This window comes from Tripterygium wilfordii, chromosome 19 (genome assembly GCF_013401445.1).
Source record: "Tripterygium wilfordii isolate XIE 37 chromosome 19, ASM1340144v1, whole genome shotgun sequence".
Classification (NCBI taxonomy): domain Eukaryota; kingdom Viridiplantae; phylum Streptophyta; class Magnoliopsida; order Celastrales; family Celastraceae; genus Tripterygium; species Tripterygium wilfordii.
In genome coordinates this window covers 1,649,289-1,669,685 of record NC_052250.1, presented here as the reverse complement: position 1 = coordinate 1,669,685, position 20,397 = coordinate 1,649,289, and the positions used below count along the sequence as shown (strand labels likewise).

At 34.9% G+C, this 20,397-nt stretch overlaps 3 protein-coding genes across 4 annotated transcripts; 2 read left to right on the top strand and 1 right to left on the bottom strand.

Moving 5' to 3' along the window:
* The first annotated feature begins 8,805 nt into the window (after positions 1 to 8,805).
* On the top strand, positions 8,806 to 9,405 carry LOC119986079 (calcium-binding protein KRP1-like). Its single transcript, XM_038830630.1, has one exon. The coding sequence runs from the start codon at positions 8,894 to 8,896 to the stop codon at positions 9,242 to 9,244; it is 351 nt and encodes a 116-aa protein (XP_038686558.1). The 5' UTR covers positions 8,806 to 8,893; the 3' UTR covers positions 9,245 to 9,405.
* A 2,597-nt stretch (positions 9,406 to 12,002) lies between these two features.
* Positions 12,003 to 14,896, top strand: LOC119986078 (probable NAD(P)H dehydrogenase (quinone) FQR1-like 1). The gene is made up of 4 exons (XM_038830629.1): positions 12,003 to 12,133; positions 13,276 to 13,369; positions 14,135 to 14,397; positions 14,482 to 14,896. Exons 1-4 carry the CDS (start codon positions 12,111 to 12,113, stop codon positions 14,711 to 14,713), a joined length of 612 nt encoding a protein of 203 aa, XP_038686557.1. The 5' UTR covers positions 12,003 to 12,110; the 3' UTR covers positions 14,714 to 14,896.
* Positions 14,897 to 16,969: 2,073 nt separating this feature from the next.
* LOC119986053 (transcription factor bHLH123-like) lies at positions 16,970 to 19,880 on the bottom strand. 2 transcript variants are annotated; one of them, XM_038830589.1, is made up of 7 exons: positions 19,486 to 19,880; positions 18,823 to 19,363; positions 18,618 to 18,728; positions 18,410 to 18,475; positions 18,113 to 18,178; positions 17,716 to 17,775; positions 16,970 to 17,558 (listed from the first exon to the last, which is right to left on the bottom strand). In XM_038830589.1, the coding sequence occupies exons 1-7, from the start codon at positions 19,788 to 19,790 to the stop codon at positions 17,409 to 17,411; spliced, it is 1,299 nt and encodes a 432-aa protein (XP_038686517.1). In that variant the 5' UTR covers positions 19,791 to 19,880; the 3' UTR covers positions 16,970 to 17,408. The 2 variants fall into 2 exon arrangements, with proteins under 2 accessions (XP_038686517.1, XP_038686518.1); XM_038830590.1 differs by having other exon boundaries at positions 18,119 to 18,178.
* Positions 19,881 to 20,397: the final 517 nt, after the last annotated feature.

The window sequence follows — 20,397 nt, the reverse complement described above, 5'->3', positions numbered from 1 at the left end:
ATTAAATTTAATATAAAAATCATACAATATAATATTATAATAGTTTAATTCAACAGCTTTTCCGCTAGCGTTAGCTTTTAGTTCACCAAACACCTCACAGCATATTAGGCATCTTAAGCTTAGCTTTTTTTTTCCTAGAGTTTTTCCGCTAGTATTGAAAATCAATCTTTCTGTTCTACCAAACGGACCCTTAGTATTACCATGTTAAACTCATTAATTTTGGGATCCATGAGAATTTGAAAGAGTTATCATATTTAATCTTTTGGACATTCGATATGAGTTTAAACTTAAGACACATCCGATATAGGTCTAAACTCGAGCCATCAAGTTTGTGTGCAGAGAAGTTTTTCTTTAGATGATAGGGCAAGTTGAGTCAACGCCCAACTTGTGACCATGAAGGTATTACTCTTAGAGACAATCGAACTTAAGACCTTCTGAATTCAAAGTTAACATATATAAATAAATTCGGTTCCTTACCATCAATAACGCGTTTTCTTGGAGGAGATGGATCACATTCCGTAATAACTCTTACAGTTAAGACTTAAGCGTGCTTTTACGAGAGCACTACTGGGTTGGGTGACCTCCTGGACGGATAATATTGTTTATGTGCATGGACTGAAAATTATTCATACGTTTTATTCCCAGATAAATTCATCACCAGAGCATCACCTAAGTGGTTTAATCATAATCCATGGATAATGTTGTTAGTCAGGAGCATTGCAATATAACAGCAAATATTCTAAAAGCATAATACTTATGGAATATGAAAAATTGAATATAAAAGATTGGATAGTCTGGAATAACATTAAACGGAATCATCATTACATGATTCACATATATATATATATATATATATATATATATATATATATATATATATGTATGTATGTATGTATGTATGTATGTATGTATATATTGTAAACCAAATAAGACCTTCATGTATTTCTTTTTTTTTTTTAAGACAGAATCCATGTGTTTGAATATAATTCATATGAAGCTTGTTTTTTTAAGATTTTTATATAGTTTGGTTTCACAATTGGAAAGTTTGCCCATCTAGTGCTCTCTGGCTATAGTTTGTGCCTTTAAGTTTGGTCAGTCGACTTGTAAAGACCTATACGTGGATATTATTTAAAGACCATAAGATTAGACCTATATATATATTCACGACACTCTAGAAAAGCTGCAGTCTTGTGTGATTTTATTTTCTTACTTTTTGTGCTAGTGTGGCTTGACTGAGGACAGGGGCGGCCTTGGGGTGAGGTGACACGGGCGGTCATCCAGGACTCTCAAATCCCCAAGATCCTAAATTTTCTTAAAAAATAATGATTTTATATTAATTTAAATATAAAAAATAATTAAAAATTAATAATTCTTCATATATTTTAATTAAAAAACTAATAAAAGAAATTTTTTTAATTTTAAAATAAATAAAAAAGAAAATACGTGCCTCTTTTTTAAAGCTTTTTTGATCCTGTAAATTCAGGTACGTCATTGATTGAGGAGAGAAGGTTTCATAATGAAAGAAGAAATATTTAATGCAATGTTGAATAGGTTGGGTGTGAGACTTGATTATGACAAAGGTTGATGGAATTAAATAAAAATCTGTTTTGTTTTTTTCCTAGTGCCATTAATATCATCACATATCTATCTATATGGGAATTTTTATGGTCATCTTTATGAGTAGAAACTAGAAAGTTGAAATGTTCATCAACCATCCATCACTATTAGGGACACTTGGTTCATTCACAACTTTCTACAAATTGATTACTACAAATTTTTAAGCCATTCATTAATAGGGGAGGATGCGTATTTTAGCATCCAAAAATGATTCGTTCTGGGATACAGTGTGGGTTTCCACTTTAAAACCCATAACCTCTTTAGTCTTTAGTTATGGGTAGTGAGTACACACCTTTTTGTGGATGTTATTTTCGACATCCAGATATTATCCGTTCCAAGGTACTTTTATAGGTTTTTTTACACTTTTCTTCATGGTTTTATCTGAAAAATATTCTTATAGGTTTTTGCAGTGGGGGAGACGAGAAAATAATAATATTTTTCTGGATAAAACCGTGAGGGAAGACTAAGAAAACTCATACAAATACTCAGAAATGGATAATACATGAATGCTAAAATACGCATCCATGATAAGAAAAAAAAAACATTTACAAGTATATAGCTGTGGTTGTCTGGCCTTTTTCAAAATATAGGTGTCTCAGAGTCACAACTATGTCTCTATCTAATAGTGAACTTGAAAACTCATAAAAATGAACCTAAAGTCACAAACATTTAACGTGACTCATCAAATATCGCCTAGATTTATGGACGGAATCAATCAGAAAAATTTCACTATCACAAATATATTGTAAATCAAATAAGATCTTCTTGTATTTCTTTTTTTTTTTAGACAGATTCCATGTGTTTGAATATTATTCATATGAAGTTGTTTTTAAAGATTTCTATCTAGTTTGGTTTCACAATTGGTTCCTGAGGAATTCAAAACCAGATGACTGTAATTTGGACAGTTTGCCACTTTCCCTAGCTAGTCCTTCTCTCTGTGGCTATAGTTAGTGCCTTTTAAAAATTGGTCATTGACTTCTAAAGACCTATACGTGGATATTTAAAGACCATAAGATTAGAGACCTATATATATACATACACACACATATATATATATGAACACTCTAGAAAAGCTGCAGTCTTGTGTGATTTTATTTTCACAGTTTTTGTGCGAGTGTGACTTGACTGGGGAGAAAAGGTTTGATAATAGAGAAAAATATTGAATGCAATGTTGAATACGTTAGGTGTGAGACTTGATTACGACGAAGGTTGATGGAATTAAATAAAAATCAGTTTTGTTGTTTTCCTATTGTCCCCTTTGGCTTTCTGAGTAGAAAGTTGAAATCTACAACATTTTATGTCAACCTAGTGTTTATGAACCATTCATCCGTATTAGGGACACTTGGTTCATTCACAACTTTCTACAAAATTGATTACTACAAATTTTTAAGCCATTCATTGATTGATAGGTGCGGTTGGGTATTTTAGCATCTAGAAATTGTCCGTTCTGAGATACCATGCAGGTTTTATTGTCCTCCCCTCACAGTTTTATCGGAAGAATATTATTATTTTATTGCTTCCGTCACTGTTAGAACCCATAACCTTTTTAGTTATAGAGAGTGAGTACATACCTTTTTGTGGATGCTATTTTCGACATTCAGGTATTGTTTGCTATGGAATACCTCTACGGGTTTTTTTATCCTTCCCCTCACGGTTTTATCTGAAAAATATTCTTATGGGTTTTAGCAGTGGGAGAGGCGTGAAAAATAAGAATATTTTTCAAAATAAAACAGTGAGGAGAGGGTAAGAAAACCCGCATATGCACCCAAGAACGGATAATACCTGAATGCTAAAATATGCATCCACAATAAGAAAACGGATAATACCTGAATGCTAAAATATGCATCCACAATAAGAAAATTTTCACTATAACAAATATAATGTAGAAATGGAGGGGAAAAAAAACTCAAAACCAAAACCTCAATTATATCCAAAATGCTCTCACAAATACAAAAGATAGTTGTCCCTTTCTAATCATACAATTTTCTCTCCTCACTTTACTAAGCTTAATGTTGGGTTTGAAATTAATCTTACTAGCAAGTGTACTAGTCGACGACTACAGCACAATGATAAGCAAGGGTCGAATCCACAGGGACGGAGTTATGTCTAATCCAAGTGTATATTTGTATGTATGTATGGACAATGCAAAAGAGTAAGTTATCCTCAAGTTTGTTTGGTTTAGTAATTAAACTAAAGACAAGCGAATAGTAAAGTGTTTTTGGTATTTTCTTGGAATAAGGAAGCAAATTACTCTAATGCAAACTATCACTAATGCAACTAATATGAATGAGATGAGTTAATGAATATGAGATGAACACCAAGGTTTCAGAATCCCCCTTGGGAAATGACTTGCAAGGAGACAAATTCACACACATATTTGCTAATTCGGGCATAACGAATCCGTACCTAAGTCGGTTTTAGCGCACTTAAGCCAAATCTCCCTAAAATCGATTACTAGCCATCTTATTGGTTTAGGTCAGATATTCCTAAATACATTCTAGCCATTTTATTGGTCTAAACATGCAAAGGAATTCCTGAAGTTCCATGGAGATTAGGATTCATATAAATTGTCACCTAAATAAAGGGAGACACATTCATATTCAAGAGTTTCAAGAATCATAATCTACTTGACATATTATCGTCTAAGCAAATTCTTCAAACAATTTCATCCAAAAACCTAAAGTGTTGGTCAAACACAACAATCATGAAGAAATTGCAATCAAACATAGAAACACAAGATTTATACCCAAATCAACTCATATATATATAAATCAAGTCATACACAAAGTCATCAAACCCAAGGCTTCATCCTAGCCTTGGCAAAAGTGGTTTAGTTACACATAGAGAGAGAAAAACATATAGAGAGAAGAGAGTGACATGAATAAACCCCAAATGTTGAGATAATCCAAGTTGGGTTGAAGAATTCCTCCTCCAAGCTCCAAGAATCCCTTTTCCCCTGTATTTTCGCCCTCCAGAAAGTCTATTCGAAGTGTTAAAAGTCTCTTGCAGCTAGGGCAAATCGCGAATTAAAGCTGGCCCAAAAGCTGTTTTTTGCGCCTAGGCGTAAGCTCATATTTCCGGTTCTCTTCAAATCAATGCTCCTTGGACTGGGCGGATGGAATTATTCTGGGCGTGCATAAATGCTGCGCCTAGGAGCACCTCGCCTAGGCGTGAGTCTAGACACACTTTTTCACCAAAATCTCCAGAGCTGCCTTGGGAACTTCAAATGACCATAACTTCTCCATATGGCCTCCGATTTGAGTGATTTTAGAGTCTACAGAAAGCTTGAGATGTCTAGTTTCCAATGCCTTTTGTTTCGCTTGATTCCAATAACTTGGTAGAAAATTATGACTATTTGAACACACGAAGGTCGGTGGACATTTTTTTCAATTCAGCCCATTTTTCGTCGCTTTTCATCCAAACCGCAATCAACCTATCAAAATATAAATCAACACATAAATACACTCATTATTTATCAAAAGGAAACCTAAGAGGGGGAGATTTCTATCAAAAATAATAGGTATTATCATACCTATCACTTAACTCTCTCATCCTCAATTGAAATGAAGCTAGCCTATTTTATAGAAAATGTAGGTGCAGTGGAAGTAATAGTGCAAGTCGTCATATGAATAGTGTAGCCACTGAAAGAATAGTATAGACATGTTTTACATACTCAAGCAACCATTCACATAGTCAAATTGAATTTCTGTAAGACTTAAATTGTTCCATTTCGGTTTAGTAAACACCAACCATGTCGTTTCTAAACTCGATACATTTTTAAATACTTGAGACGCCTTTTAAAAAGTCAAAGTCAGGTGGGCTTTAGGCTCACAATGTGGACAATATCTCAAGTGGATTGAGCTCAATACCTCTCTCACCTCCTTCTTCTACTTCTCACCTTATTCTTCTCTTTCCTCTCAATTTCTTCAAATAATAACATGTTATTGGAGCATAGACTCGATCATAATGACCTCCGTATAGTCCATTTATTGAGCTTCGCATAACCAAACTCACAAGTGCGGGGGACAGGGGGAGTCTAAAGACTTAAAATGTCCCGCATCGGTTTGGTAAGCACCAATCATGCGATTTATAAGCTTGGGCCTATCTCCAAACATTTGAGGCGCCTTTTATAAGGACAAAGCCACGCAGGTCTTAGGCCCAGAGTGTGGACAATATCGCAAGTGCATTGGGCCCAAAGGCTCTCTCATCTCCTTCTTCTACTTCTTAAGTTTTTCAAATTATAACATGATATTAGAATATAAACTCGATCCTAATAACCTCTTATATAGTCCACTTGTTGGGTCTCGTACAACTGAGCTTTCAAGTGCGGGGATTGCAAGACTTAAAATGTCTCACATCGGTTTAATAAGCACCAACCATGTAGTTTATAAGCTTGGACTCATCTCCAAACACTTAAGGCGTCTTTTAGAAGAATAAAGTCATGTGGGTCTTGGGTCCAAAGTATGAACAATAACTCAAGTGGATAGGACCCAAAACCTCTCTCACCTCTCTTTCTTCTACTTCGCACCTCATTCTTCTCATCCCAAAACATTTGAAGAAAATAGTTAGTGGTTAGGAATGACTACTCAGAACATGAGATATGAATCAAACACATGTTTGAATTGAAATTGAGATATTGATGCAATGCAAGCTCTTCATTTATGAAGCTGATAGATTCATATCTGAAAGAGGTTGACAATGGGGTTTAGGGAATTACAAAGCCCAATTATGTTGAGTGGGTCATGCCCGGCCCGCTATCTAAGAAGTAAAACCATTAAAGCTCAGGGACATTACTATCCCTTTAGTCGATTTGTCGGATTATCTTCTAAGTCTGACAATGTTAGTTAATTGGTTGCCATGATATCTTTCATTAAGATTGAATTAACATAATTAATGATTAGTCAAACAGCATTGCTATTTGTCCTAGCAACTAGGATTCCAACGATCCCAGTTGCTGAGATGTATGGAGGAGATTAAAAGTGGAAGTGGGGTTCATCACTTACACTTTTAATCTCTTCCATACACCTCAACAACTGGGATCACTGTGATCCTAATTGCTGGGACAAATAGTTAGTGTAATTGGTTCATTTGTTGAATGGATCAAGTAAATCTTTCGGGTTTTTTTTTTCTTTTTTTCTTTCTTTCTAATAAACAGGCAATAGTGGAGGACGGACTTGAATTATACAATGATCATTATCAAAACTTTTATCCCAAAAGTTTGGGATCAGTTACATGCAAGGTTATCAAAATCGGGATATTCTGTAAGATAGATGGAAGGCATGCAAAAGAAGATGGCGCACGCGGGTGCTAGTATAAATGCTGCACCTCTCCTCCGACGAAGCTGCCTTTGTTTTTGATGCCGAAGCTGTCTATGTTGTTTCTTTGGTGACCTTTCCCCGTTCCACAGTGGGCTAGCCTCAATAGAGATTCTCTTGCCACTTTCTGTAGTGAGAAAAGCTCTTTGATAGGCTTTCACGCCAATTCAGTCCTCGTAATCAACGACTTCGATAAAAGGGTCGAAACCTGGCCTAGGAGCAAAAAAAAAATCGTAAAATCGTAAGATTTTATAAAATTTAAAAAATAAAATGTAAAATAATATAATTACTTATTTCTAAATAAATAATTAACATGATATAATATACTATAGTTTATAGGTAATAAAAAATTCAAAAATGTGATTATTATTTATTTATGGACATGTTAATATTTCATAAAATTGTAATTTTTTAAGTCCTCCAACGAATTATAAAAACAAACACAATAATTGTGCACGATTATATCATGTTAATAGATTAGAACCAACTTTTCAACAAAAACTAGGATTAAAAACATAAGCACATGATTATTAGACCACAACCCATAAACCCATGACTCCATAAGTCTATTAAGGTTGACATCGATAAAATTGATAAGAGCGGGTAAGATCGATGGATCTTATCAATTTTGGGATTTTACATCGATTCGAATTATTTTGGTTACCTAAGATCATACGATCTTACGATTAAAATCGAGATTTTGACAATCATGGTTACATGAGTTTGTGAGAACATCAACGTGAATCCACCACATATATTCGTTTTCTTCATTCATTTTTATTATGGATCATTTATTCATCCACTCCTATTAATTTCATATCATTTTATTATTACTTTAAGTTATGTTTTTTAGATCTTACCTGTCACTTCATACTCTCTCCTATATTCATTTCTATCATGTCTTTTTAACTTCCAATTCTTTGTTGAATTATACAGTGAATTAACCAAAAGGAAAGAAAGAAAGAAAGGCTTCCCAAGTGTTTGTACAGCTTGGCTTCCATTAGTGAAAAACAAAGTAAAATCTTTGGTTATTATTAATTTATTGTTCACGGATGTCAACTACATACCACCTAGTTAATATAAGTTACCATATGACAACATTTTCAAATTCAATTTGGTTAATGAATCTGCAACTTGTTATTCAAAATGCTTGAATTATGCATTCAAATATTGTTACAAGGAGGCTGCTCTGACCACAGTCTAATTGGAATAGGCTTCACCACTTTCATTGATATTGACGTCTACTTATAGTAGATGATGTAGGGTTGCTCTAGGAAGTTAACCACTTGAGTAATAATTTGATTGATGAATCTCTCTAGAATCAAATTATATAGACTCGAAATGTCATAAGTTCAATTTTCACTGAGAATAAGTATTTTTATTGTCATGCGCTTGACTTTGAACCAATTTACAATATTAGGTAATAAATTTTTGTGTGTGAGTTTGATTGATTCGAGTGTCGAATGTCCAAAGAATAAATTTGTATATTGTCGTTTTCGTTAAAAAAATGTACCGCATCCCGGAACTTACCATACATGAATGAGTCTCGGGATAAAATTAAACCCACTCTTAAATGACTTTCCTACCCCACATGACCTTATCATGGAAACTTGTCACAAACTTTTCTTCTTGTCTTCTCCCCACAGGCCCATCTGATCCAGACATCCAGTCTTGAAATGACAATTCTACCCTTGGTGACATTCCTAAGCCAAAGAAAGAGTCTTGGAGAACCCACCTCCTTCTTTCCTCGAAATTGACAATAATACCCCTTGACAAACTTCCTAGACACTCTCGCAGTAGCTTCCTTCATTACCTGTGGCTTAGTTGTCTCCCATGGCCACTCTTTCTTGGAAAACCCATTTGGTCCTATATATACACACATACACTCTTTCACCATTTCAATCAATACCCACACGCCAATCTCTGCAAAACCCACAAGTCTTCAACTTTCTCTGTCTACTATGGCATCAGAGCAAAACCCATCTCCAGATTTCCATGATTTCTTGCCCACCATGGCAAACAAGCTTGGTGGAGATGGTTTGATTGATGAATTGTGTAATGGGTTCAATCTGCTGATGGATCCTGTTAAGGGCGTGATCACTTTTGATAGTCTGAAGAGGAACTCTGCAATTTTGGGTCTTCAAGATTTGAGTGATGAAGATTTACTGTGTATGATGAGGGAAGGAGATTTTGATGGCGATGGAGCTCTCAATCAGATGGAGTTTTGTGTTTTGATGTTTAGATTGAGTCCTGAATTGATGGAGGAGTCTCAATTTTTGTTAGAGGAGGCTCTTGTACAAGATTTCAATTAACAATTTTTTTTTCGCTGTTATTGACTTGTATTTCAATTTTAATTTATGGATTTTTATTGGTCAATGGAGCATTATTTTCTCTTAGGCTCATTGATATCTTCTTAAGTTTTGGGTATCTTTACCAAACAAATAAGAAGAATGAAATGGGTTATTGGATTAAACCACTTGGAGTGATTTGGTTGGAAAGTATAGATTATGAATGTGGACCATGAAATATTATAATTGGAAAGTATTAAAAAAATCAGAATAACAACAATTAAATAATTAAAAACTTATATATGTATACATACATACATACATACAACGGTTGTTGCAATTTCTTTCGGGTCATCTGATCGGGTTGTTCGACATTATGATCTTGCCTCTTGGTTTTCTCCCTCAATTCTTCGTCCTCTGAAGATTTCTTTATGGGTTGTGCACATATAAACATGGGTTTCGGAATTGGAGGTTCATTAGATTAGAGTCCACTGGTCAAGTCTTTGGCTTTGTTTTGAAACCCCTATCTTACTCCAAGCTTTATTTTGTGAGAAAATTTGAGGAAAGAAAGGAATTTGTCTCTCTCCTGTGGGTCAGTAATAATATTGGAACGAAAATTAAGGGTCATCGAATCTGGATTAAGCTTTAGAAAATTAGAGCTTTTTAAGAATGCTTAGATCTTCTCCCTCTCCTCTCTCTTCTTCATGTGGTTAAGTTGCTTAAGCTCTTTAACATATTCAACATATCCACACGGGGCGGAATAAAAAAAAAATTGTGGAACGTAATAAAAAGCAGAAACTCTTACACTGATAAATAGTAATGGCGAGCAACGTTTAACGGATTTACTCTTGACGAGCCAACTTTTCAACACAAGTTGGCTAACTTAATTACACCAAAGTAGAAACCCTTGCGCTCATAAATAGTAATGGCGAGCAACGTTCAATGGAACCACATCCCTTTTGGCTCCTCTCGGTCTAATTGTGAAGGGGATGACTCCTCTAGCTGCATGCAAATTGAAATTCAGTGGTCTTAATTCTGAAAAAACTAAAGCAAAAACGCGAGTATAATTTTCAGATCTCTAAAAGAAAGACATCACTCGAGGGAAGGAACAAAAAACCCCATGAGTTGGCTTCGTTAAACCGGTGATTTATTATATACAGCTATTCTCTCCTATGGTCTCAATTTATAGACCTATAATACGGACCACCGCGTTTTGCTTCCTCGCGTCGACATGTCTTCACGCAGAGTCATCGGAAGTGGTTGCTGGAGGCAGAGTATCATATTCACCCAGAGTCATTGTCTTGACCGAAGTAGAGAAATCGTCTTCACCCGGAGTGATCATCTTCACCGAAGTCATCGAAGGCAGAGCATCATCACTGGACTTCTATTTTGGCGAAGAATCATCATCTCTTAAGCTAATCGACGGGTCCGTAAATTACGTCCGTATGAGAGAATTTTCGTTATTCTATAAACGGTTTTAAGATTTATATTTTCGAAAACTTTCCTTCACATCCTTTAAAAAAAAGCCGTTACATACTATTAACGGTTATTAAATTAATAAAAAACTTCCCTTGACAAGTTGTTATAGAAGCAAAGACTCTTTGAGGGAGGAAGAAGTGACCTGTGACCGTTCGGAATGGGATGATATTAACAGGCCTTGATATTTCAAGATGTAGTAATGATGGACTTTATCTGGACATGGATGGGGTTCATCAAAGTAGAATAAACCGAGTCCAGGCCCAATCAAAGTGAATTTAGTGCTACTCTTTAAACAAGCCCAATAGATGAGGCCCATCTTTAGAACAAGAGCTGAACTATAGTCTACATTATTATTATTATAAATTAAAAACAAATTATGCTAATTAAATTTCCTACCACAACAAGTCCATGTCCGTATCTTTCTTACCAGAAGCATTTATTTTTCAAACTGCGGAAGGAGATTCAAATCCTTATCATTCCAACTAGTAGATCGAGTGTACCAAAAGCATTTCTATAACTGTATTAGTAACATATAATTTAATTATGATTGCCAAACTTACATATGTGGGAAACTCATATTAACGTAAAGTTACGACTTAATTATCATATCAACTTAATTTCTTTCTATGGTAGGGATGATAAGGAAAGACTGACTTTCCATTTTAAAAAATTACTATAAAAATCTGAATACTTTTTTCTAGAATCCATTAACCTTTAATTAAGCATGCACTAGACTAGCCAACTCATGAACCTTTAATTAATCATTACTAATAAAATATTAACCTTTTAAATGCACATTTTTTTATTAGGAAAATAACTAAAAAAAGAAATCATTAGTTTATTCTGGAAGGGTATAATTGGAAATTCAACTCGCCATGATGTATTGGTCAGCATGCAGCCTATAATACGTCATCCTAAATTTCCCAATTAATGAATAGTCAAAATGCTGCTATCCAGCCAATTAAAAACTCAAATCCACACCATTGGACCAAAAAGCCCATTAATCAAAAAACTCAACGGCTCAGATTTTCTATCCTCCTCACATCTGACGTGTCAAATTTGTCCTCACATAAGAAGACTGTAGTTTTTGTCCTTGTATGTACACTGAGTATAAACCAAACCCAATAAAATAAGAGAGAAGTAGCTTGCAGTCAGCAACGACCATGGTGATGATGATGAGCGTGACAACAACATATCATCACCACTAATCATTTTCATTTTTCTATAATCAAAAAATTAGAAAAAAAATTAAATAAATAGAGTGTCTGTGTACATTAAAACGTCGCCGTTGCGAAGTCTAAGATCCAGATAATTAGTGTAATCCACTACGAACAACTATAAATACGGACCTTTATTCTCTCGGTTTGTGGATCACAGAGGGAATTCGCAGTGACCTTCAAGGGCTCCTTCAATGGCGACCAAGGTTTATATTGTGTATGTATTTCTCTTCGATGTGTAGAAGGAGAAATTCACTACTCTGTCTCTGTATATGTATTTCTTGTAGCTTGATCGTTTGATTTCTTGAGGCTCTGTTTGGTTTTCTGTTCTTGTATTAATTCGTCGGTTCGAGTTTTTCATTTCGTTTAGAGGATCGTTTGATAATGTTTGGCGAGCTACGATTTTGCGATTTTGGTTGACTGCTGACTGATTGATTAGCGCTCATTGTATTCAATTCTCTAATAATTTCTGATATTCCTTCCAAACTCTTCATAATTTCTCTTCAACATAGACATGTAGAATTTGTTCGGATGCTGAATTATGTGGAAATGAAATTTATAGCTCCAAGATTGAATTTTTTAGTAATTATTCGGATCCCTAGATCGGAAGATTGAATCATAGTATTTGGGAGTCCTTTTGTTTGATAGCAAACAGTGGCATTATAAGAAGAAAAGTGTGAAATGTTTTCTTGTTGAATCTTTTATTCTTGCGTACACAATTAGATCTTGTTCATATGAACATTTTCTCTATGGCTAATTTTTTTTCCCAAACCCCGAAACGGAATTAACATGTTGTATGCTTTATGGATTATTTGCTCTGCACTAGGAAATTCCTCTATGTAATTTGGTTCTTAGTGAAGATTACTTGTTCGTTGTTTTAGTATTTGGTGGATTATATGCTAAACTGAGGTTGTGCAAAAATGGCTTTGAGAAAATCTCAGTTCAAACAAAAGCATGTGGACACTAGTTTTCATTTATGGACCTGCATATGGCATTTATTAAAGTATGAAAGTGAAGGCATTTTATGCTTGTCTCTTTCAGTGTAGGAAACCTGTTTCTCTCAGAATCTTTTTTTATCCTCTCAGAAACCTGGTATCTTCTTTGGACGGCAAAAAGAGTATCTTATTTTCAATGATATAGTAGTAATTGAAGTGTTGTCATCGCAAGAAATACCATAATCTGAAAATAAAATTATAGTGCTATTATTTGATTTATTTGGATAATTTCTTCTGCATTTTCCCTGTGTTTTAGGGGCTTTGATCTTTCTTGCCAGGTGGTAGATGTCATTATCTAATCACCCTAGTTTTCTTGCTTATAGCCAGTGTTTTAGAAGCATCTTTCTTTGTACATCTGTTACAGGTACTATTCTATGTATGGACACGTAGAGAAACTAGCTGAAGAGATTAAGAAAGGAGCTGCCTCTGTTGAAGGCGTTGAGGCAAAGCTATGGCAGGTAAGAGTGTGCTTTCTTTTTCATCTTATACACTGCATGCTGTTGACATGTAATGGCCTATGACTACAATCTTCTGAGTCTATGGTGGTATAGAAGTAACAGGGCATTTTTGTAGGAAAAAGAAAAGTAAGATGGGCAGGCAGTGTTTAATTTATTTGTGAAAGGTTACCTGTTCTAAATTTTTTGAGATTGTTGTGTTTGAATTATGGTCTTTAATGGCTCGCTATTGCTGCCAATGCTGTCTCAACTGTATGGGGCCAATTATGGAGCTTTTGTGCGGTCAAGTTACTTTTTCCTAGAACCGTTTATACCATCAAGTTAGCTATCAGACTTTCTTTTAACCCATTTATGTTGCCTCAATATCCCGGGTTTCTTGTTGGACCTTTTTTTCTTAGCCGGTGTCTTCACAACCACTGATACAGTGGCTATCAGTGGCCTTCCTATATTTTGTGGCTTCTTTTATTGCTCCTGCATATTATTTTATTTCATCTGATTGGCCAACATAAATCCCTCCAATTTATTAGAAAATAGAAAGTAATAATTGCGAGTTCATTTGAATTACATACTTTTGTTCAATCTCTTCAGAAACTGCTATGTACGATTGGTAGCGCTACAAACGATAATATCTTGATTCTTAGTGGAAGAAGTGAGCACTAAATTTAAGTGCAACACTACTAGTTGGTGATTTTTAGTGAGCACTAAATTTAAGTAGCACTATTGGCTCGCTTGTGATTTAACCCCGCATTGACCTTGATCGTGGAGCAGGTCCCTGAGACTCTACCAGAGGATGTGCTTGGGAAGATGAGTGCACCACCAAAAAGTGATGTCCCAATCATCACACCCAATGAACTTGCGGAGGCTGATGGATTTATTTTTGGATTCCCAACAAGATTTGGAATGATGGCTGCACAATTCAAAGCCTTTATGGATGCAACTGGAGGTCTGTGGAGATCACAAACACTTGCAGGCAAACCTGCAGGAATATTCTACAGCACTGGATCTCAAGGTGGTGGACAAGAAACTACACCGTAAGTTTCCTTGTTATCTAAGCTAACAACGACTACCTGAATTGAATCGCTTACCTCAATTATGTGAATTCTTGAAACCTGCAGTTTGACTGCTATTACCCAGCTGGTTCACCATGGAATGATATTTGTTCCCATTGGTTACACATTTGGAGCTGGCATGTTTGAGATGGAGAAAGTGAAAGGTGGAAGTCCCTATGGTGCTGGAACTTTCGCTGGGGACGGGTCAAGACAGCCGTCGGAGCTCGAGTTGGAGCAGGCCTTCCACCAAGGAAAGTACATTTCCACCATTGCAAAGAAGCTCAAAGCAACAGCTTAATTATATTTTCACCATATGAAAGAAGAAATGGGTTCACAGTAAAAAATAAAATGAAATTTGTCTTGTTTCATTTTTTTTTCCTCTTCATTTCAATTATAGAAGTTGTAATTGGAAGCTCTGTGTTATTGACAAGATGATTGCCGCCTGATTGGTATCTATTAAGCTGTTTTGTGAGTTGTGATATTCTTCTCTGTTTATGCAAAAGGGCAAATGTGTCTTCCCATTCTAAAATTGGTACTGGAGGCCCACAATTGTTTTCAAGCCCAAAGCCCACTATTACACAAACTCTTGGTCCAAAAAACCAAAATATGTTGGAGTCCAGGGTTTTCCTTTGCTTGTTATTTAGACCAATGAACATGTATTGTTGTGAATGTGAGCTAACAAGCTGCCCACTTTTAAGTTCTTGTAGGGGAACTTTTTCTTTACCAACGAGAGGTGATTCAGTTGAAAAAATTCCTTTTTTTCAAAAAAAAGGGAATTTTTTCTTTGCTTCGTTAGGTTATCACCAAGAAAATATGAAGAAAAGAAAAAAGAAAACTTTCGTATCTTAAGTAGCAATCATTCTTATCATATAGAATGATAATCATCAAATGACTTTGGAAATTATGGCCTATGAAGTATCTATGAAGGTTAATGAAGTTATTATAATCTTAATCGTGCAAGAAAGCTTAAACAACATAATTAATTGTAATCAAAGTCTAATGAAATGTAAGATTTGGACTATGATATATCCTTCCTCTAGCTAGCTACTAAAATATACATCAATTAAAGTTACGTTGATTCTAACTTGGAAGAAGTAGAGAATCACGAGTAGATCATATGACACTCATTTGTGTGACATCTCATAAAAATCTCGAGTTCGAGTCTCCCCATCCCCTCCCTCTATAATTTAAAAGAAAAGACTTGGAAGAAGTAGAGAACCACAAGTAGATCATATGACACTCATTTGTGTGACATCTCATAAAAATCTCGAGTTCGAGTCTCCCCATCCCCTTCCTCTATAATTTTAAAAAAAAGACTTGGAAGAATTACGTATTTGATTCAAGTACTTTCAACCACACTATATTTTCTTTTCCTTTCCTTTTTCTCTCTTAAAGTTCACTTTTTCATGGCTTTAATTAATTCTCTTGTTTGTGGAAAAATCGTTCACCAAAATTCTGTAAGACTAATTGTTCTACACTCTTCTGCCCTCTTTGAAACAACTACATGTGCATATATACCCATAAACCCATTCTCCACAAAAGACTAAGTTAGCTTAACATTGTCAATACTTAGTTAATTACTTGCTATCGATGACATTTATTGAGGAATCAGGAATCTTGATCTCTTTGATTTGTTTGGTCATTGAACATGTAATCACTTTTATTTTCAAAATGTTAGTCAATAGACTAAACAACCATCCAAAAAAGCCCCTGATAAATTACAAAACATTCTCACGATGTGAACTCTTGGGGAAGATCAACCTATTATCTATAGAGTATTTTCTATTCATTGAGTGACCGGCCTTCCACTCGGCACTATTGGATCACTAAGACCGACTTTCATCTCTACTCATTAGAGATAAGGGCATAGAGAAAAATTTATATTTGAATGACTCGCAAGTAGAGATATTGATAATACAAGTTAATTTTTTTGTAATTTGATGACTCAAACTTAGGTACCGTCAATAGTACACTATTTTCACTTTGTTCTAAGAATAATGAACAAATAGTATTGTACATTTGCATAGAGACCCATACCCTATCAAACATCTATTGGAGATGCTATGGGAAGCATCATATAAGGTTTAAAAATGTCACTAGTTTTTTTTTTTTTTAGGGAAAAAGATTCATTAAATAGAAGAGTCAGAAATTGTAAAGATATTACAAGAGTGGGGAACATGTCTCATGAGCAAAACATAATCTAAACAATTCATTCCATGATGCGCCAAAGAATCAACCAATTGGTTGTTGCTCCTAGAAGTATGAACTATTTCACATTAATATTTGGAGGATATAAAGCATCTTTTGAATAAGAGTGGGAGATAGAGAGAGAGGTTTGGCTTTTTTTGGCTTCCAATAGAAGCTCTTCAATGTGACCATTCATTGAAAAGCATAAAAATTTATTGGCACTCACTGATAGCATTTGAAACAATAATATACTTCCAATTCTGGATTAAATTTTTTTTTAAAAAAATAAAATTAATTAAGACCCAAAAAGAATGAGTCTTTGTGTAGGGCCTTCCTCTGACTTCCACTAACACAATATTCCAAAAAAAAAAAAAATTTAAAGTTGAGATTTCAAATCAAATATTCTCTTTCAATGAAAGTTTGTGCCAAGTCTATTTAATTCACAATGCTAATCATAATAACAATCAAAATTAATGCTACTTTAAACTAAACCTTAAACTTTCCCCTATAATCAGCAACTACACACAAACACACACACACATATATAATATATATTCTTATTATCTTATATATCCTATAAGTTATTGGCCAACTTGAATCAATTTGCCTCTTGTTAACCCAACAATGGCATGTCCTTTGGAGGGCCATTGCCTTGTCTTACACAACTTGTAGGGCTTGACTGTGCTGTTTTTTGCCTTCATTTTTCAATTCACCTCATCATATACACCCAACTTGGATTGGGACTTTTTATAAGGAGCGAATCGATTCGATGCACGAAAATTTAGCTCGATCGATGGATAATCTAGCTACCTGAAAGTGCCTCCAAATGTTGGTGTCCAGAAATCAACAGCAGTTTCATGAGTAACTGGAAAAGTGCTTGAAATTGGAACTAGACATAGTCCTCTACTTCTAAGGTCTTGTTTTGGTCCTTCTGGGTCCTTAGGTTTGTCACAATTCTGCAATAATATATATAAGAGTAAGTGTGTATATATATATATATGTATGTATATGTATGTATGTATGTATGTATTATTAATAGAATGTTAGCTCTTCTAGTGCACGCATTTATTAGAATATTAATATTTAGCACCAAAGAATTAATAATATATGTACCTGTTGTTGTTGTTGATGGTGTATGGGAGCTCCACTTTTCATGTATGGTGTGCTTAAAACCTGTGACATAAGATAACAAACCCTCTCAAATTAAAATCCAACTCGAGATGACCAGGTATTGTTTTTTTTGGTAACCGAGAATAAGGTTAGTTGTGATAAGACCCAACGCAAATTACTTGGAAATAGTTGCGTAAGTTTAAAATCTAACTCTCAACTTCGGGCAAGATTCTTTATGTCCTAAGTCCGGAAAGATAACTAGCTAGGTAGCTAGACTATCACCAAATGGGTTACTAGTTAAGACTTTGATACCATGTGAAACATCATTAATCTCAAAACCCAGAAATTAAGAATTAATTTATGGAAAACAATGTGGTATGGTTGGAATAATGGGACTTACTGTGACCTGCTCATGGAGGAATTTGATGTATTCAATGGCTTCAGAGAGCACTGAAGCTGTATCAGTCTGACACAAACACAAAAACATATATTTAGATGATATTAAAATTTACAAAAAGAAAAGAGTAGGAATTGAAAACGCAAAGGATATTGTGTATCATCATCAAAATTGATCTTTCACATTTCAGGATGAAAATGATCTCTCACTCTTAACTCTTTGTGAAAGGCAACACTAAAGCAAGATACTAATTGATGAGAAATCAAAATCTATATATATCATGCATGCTTGCTTACATACCTTTCCGAAAGGTGAAACCAATTGTTGAAGTGCAGTGATTCTGTCCCCCATCTTCTCTTTCCTCACCTATACATACACATATATGTACAAGTTAACACCCCAAAATTATCATCTAATCATCTCTCTCTCTCTCTCTTCATATTTGTGTGTGTGTGTATATTTATACTTAGTTAATTAATCAAAACAGTAATATTGTTAAAATTTGTACCTTGAATGGTGGCAAAGGTGTTGAATTTTCATTTCTAGGCCTTTTGGATGGTGATTCACTACTACTTTTCTTCACCACTGAACTTGAGTCTCCAGCTTCATGAGTTACATTCTGCTTCAAATATATAACGAATCAATAAACTTTTTTTTTTTTTTTTTGCAGGGATAAGACTGCGCACATATATTCTTTTCCAGAATGCACTTACCTTTGGTTTTTCATCGAAACTTTGGGTAGGAAATTGAGGTTGCAATGCTGGGAAGAATCCGGGTCTCACATCGGTCATGGAACTGGCGGACGCGTTCCAAAACGTCGCGTTGTTGGAGAATTGCAACGGGCTTTGCTGTTTAGGAGGTGAAGAAGTAGTATTTCTCAAGAACTGTGGAACTTTAGACCAAGAATTAGATACTAATTCATTAGTACTACTCATGCCGTAATTCGGGGACACCCCGTATTGGTAATTCATCGATCGATGATGATGATTCTCGAACGACGATTGTTGATGTTGTTGTTGATTATTATCGGATCCCAAAAATCCTTGAAACATAGTTGAAGGACTACCATAGATAGAAGAAGAGTCCATCTGAAAATTACTAGATGGCATGCCTTGACATGCCACAATAGTACTACTTTGATCACCTGAGCTTCCATTAATTTGTTGATCTAAAGAAAACCCTCTATGGATTTGTTGATAATTCATGTTATCTTGAAGAATTGATCGAAAACTTGTCTCGGTTTTCTCTCCGCGACTACATCAAAACCAAAGATGAAGGTTGAGTTTAACTCAATTTAAACACGAAATAAAGAAATTGAGATTGGTAGCGATTAGGGTTTTTACAAACTGTAAACATATATATATATGTATACTTACAGTAAGGCTTGGTTCCAATCCATGGATTGTGAAGAGAGGCCTAAGTCAATCATTTGGAAGTCAAGACTAGAAGAATCAGGACCTTGAAGCTTCTGGGGATTATGAAAAACAACTGAACTATTATCGGATTCCGAGGCTGAATCCATGGAAGGTCTTGCTTTAATATCTAACACTTCATTTGGCCAACCAAAGCCGCTGTTGTGAATCGTCGAAGAAGAAGAAGATGAGGGGGCGGCCGCCTCGTACCGGTTTCTTGATGAATCCCAAATGCTGTTGCTTGTATTGAACTGATCATGATCTGCCATGGCTAAGTAGTGGTGCTCTTTTAAGGCTGCTATGTTTGCTTTGCTTGGTCGAGAGATTTCTGGGTTTGTTTTTGTTTGCTTTGAGATGGTGTTCTTTTTGGGTTTTGGTGTTTATATATATATATATATATATAACATAAAATGATGGAGAACGGTATGTGTATATATATATATATATATATATATGTATGTATATCTGTGTGTGTATTCATATCGTCTAAGAAACATCATATGGGGTTTGTAGCTGTACAAGAGGAACTCAAATGAGTACTGGAGTGGACATTTTGAGGGGATTAGACAAGTTGAAATTGTCATTTTCTTCTAATTGATTTTCTTCCTGATATTATTTTTATGCCATTAGAAACTTTCTTTGACAACTTTTTCCTAATATTGATTTTGTGATAATTGGACTACATATATTTGAAGGAAAATTGAGGACAAAATCTCGGACACCCTTTACCTTGTTCTAAGGACCCAATTGAAACCCTAATATATGGTTAAGTTTGAGCTCAATCACAACTTAAAGAAATAGTAACCACTTGGCGATAACTTAATTGGTTATCTCTCATAATTTAAGACATAAGTGGCTGAGGTCGGGACGAATCAA